The sequence below is a fragment of the Penaeus japonicus genome, unplaced genomic scaffold (genome assembly GCF_977035675.1).
Source record: "Penaeus japonicus unplaced genomic scaffold, GWHDUDI00000001_assembly GWHDUDI00000040, whole genome shotgun sequence".
NCBI lineage: Eukaryota > Metazoa > Arthropoda > Malacostraca > Decapoda > Penaeidae > Penaeus > Penaeus japonicus.
In genome coordinates this window covers 17,792,948-17,795,447 of record NW_028234442.1, presented here as the reverse complement: position 1 = coordinate 17,795,447, position 2,500 = coordinate 17,792,948, and the positions used below count along the sequence as shown (strand labels likewise).

General features: G+C 35.8%; 1 protein-coding gene across 4 annotated transcripts in view; it reads left to right on the top strand.

Annotated features, from left to right (window-relative positions):
- The window catches only part of LOC122254907 (uncharacterized), a 21,581-nt gene that overhangs the window by 12,182 nt on the left and 6,899 nt on the right, over nt 1-2,500 (top strand). For 3 of the 4 annotated variants that reach the window (XM_043018767.2, XM_043018768.2, XM_086533903.1), the window contains exons 3-4: nt 868-993; nt 2,302-2,452. In XM_043018767.2, coding sequence (XP_042874701.2) covers nt 868-993; nt 2,302-2,452 — 277 coding nt within the window. The remainder of the gene's footprint in view (nt 1-867; nt 994-2,301; nt 2,453-2,500) is intronic. The other variant, XM_043018770.2, reaches the window with a different exon arrangement.

Genomic DNA, 2,500 nt, shown 5'->3' with positions numbered 1-2,500 from the left:
GTCAGTATATGATATATTGACAGAGTGATTCTAATTAGCATTGAGCATGGTGCCCTAGTTAGACAACTGAAGGAGTGATTAGCCTGTATCCAACCTGACGAGAATATCCATAGCAGAAGATTTGATAACCATTTCATTATTGGATTTACTAGTCAATGATGTGTTAGATTTTTTTATTTATTTATTTATTTATTTTTTATTTTTTTATTTATTTTTTTTTTTTTTTTAATAACATTTATTGTAAGGAGTTTTTGATACTTAATGGTATGGCACTAACATTTATTATCTATATTTAATATACATGTGCCACCTTTTTTGAACTAACATGTTTGTAACACATATGCACTCTCTCTTCCTCTCCTTCCCACTCCTCTCTCTCTCTCTCTCTCTCTCTCTCTCTCTCTCTCTCTCATATGGATTAGATGTCCTCAGATAATTACAAAGAGATTGTATATCTATGCATTTGAGAGCAGGATAATGAGTTTCCATGGCTTCGGACTTCCTTTCTGTATCTCTCTCTGTTATTTACTTATTCTTACTTTTTCCCAGTATATTTCCTTTCACTCTTAGTCAGTAGTTCTCTTAATTTCAATTTCTTTGTCTCTATTTAACTATCTATCCATCTTCTCTATCTCATTCTTTCAATCTCTCTCTCTTTTTCTCTTTCTCTCATATATTGTAATAGAAAATAGATAACATTAACAGAAGGGAAAAGGCTGTGTGGAAAATAAGATTTTGTATTGATAAAAGCTAAACAAATTGGCAAAGAAAAAGCAATTCAAAGTTCATTCAGATTCCTTCTTCAAAATATGTAATGTTCAACCATAATTCTCAGTCAGTATTATTAATTGGTAATTGAAATACCAGCCTCAGTACCTAAGGATTACAAGTAGTACAGTGTCTGCACACCACGGCTACAGCCACAATTCCCAAGGGGGTGGCATGGCCAACTCCTATCTTCGACAGCCTTCAGTTATTGGCCAGCATTCCCAGGTACTCGTTCAAATTTTGATTCGCCTGAAGCATGTGCGGAAAAGCTCATGCTGCCATCTGAATGCTGGACCAGAAATTTCAGTTTATGAAAATGCATGCAAAATCCGCTATGCAGTAATTATGCTTTCATCAGATAACAATAATTAAAGATTTATTTTTGTTTGGTGTATAAATTGGTGTTTAACTCATTGCAGATGGGGATAGATTTTCTTAGTCTCCAGGATGGGTTTTACTGCAGAACAAGGCAGCTTCACACAATATACCTTGACTTTTCCCCCACTCTTTCAGTCACTCATTGTAAAACTAGAGCCCTTTTTGTGTTGGTCATTTTTTTGAGTTCTGTTGTATTGAGAGAATTATATGTGTCAGAAGTATTGCTGCTATATGAGAGGACAAAATACAACTTCATTTTTTCATATTCAAGTACTGTCATAAAAGAATATGACAAATTCAACCATCCAGAGTAAAGATAACATGAAGAGGTAGGAAAGAGGAAGGAAACCTGTGCTTCTGACTGTGAGTGCCACAGTACAGGGAATCCCAACTGGCACAAGGGCACATTGTAGACACGGCATGGTTTCAGTCACCTTCCTCTTCTTGTTCTGCTTACAAATCATTCATAGCAGTACTTAAAAAGAGGTAGGCATCTTGCTGGGTGCCATTCAAGGCTGTCTCTCCTGCTGGTGCTAGGAGAAAATGGTGCCATGTTTTGGATTTTTGGTTAAACCCATTTTGCTTAATATTATGGTAGTTATAGCAATTACGATTGCAATTGTCATCCTCACTCACTCATTACTCATAGCACAATAAAGAAATATGGTGATCCAAAATCCCCCAATGTCATGTATGTCAAGACGCCTGTCATCAGGCCAAAAACTCATGTCATATGTCATGACGCCTGTCTGCAATGGGTTAAACCTGTATGAAGATTGGTGTGCCTACCTCTTCAATGTTTGCCATGAACTGAGAGATACAACTCAGTGCTTAAACACATAACATAAATAATAACAACAGTTTACTCTTTGTACACTTACAAATAGCTTGGGAGATTTCAGTACAAAAGGAACTTTATATTACTTTTAACTATGACACTGGAAACTATTCTGCTGCAGCCACTACCTCTGAATGTCTATAAAAAGGAAAATAGTAAGCTGGGTTCTGAAGCCCATTTCTAAAGATAAATTTATATATTAATATTCTAAGCTTTTGATTCTCATATTGTGCATAACAGTAATTATGCCATTATTCATGAATTACTATTTCCAAAGTTTATAAATGTTGTTATTCATGTTATTACTTTTTCTACAGCTTCCATTTGATGTCAGTGAGTCCGTCCAGCAGTACCCAGATATGTACCGCTCTGTCATGAGGTCAATGGCCCTGGCAAAGGTCATCAGTCTATTTCTCAAGATCATATATAATGATGACTCATTCATGCCAGCTGACCTCTTTGATCCAAGTGAGTAACTTCAATGTTAGATGAAGTTTTACTGGTATGTTCTCTTGC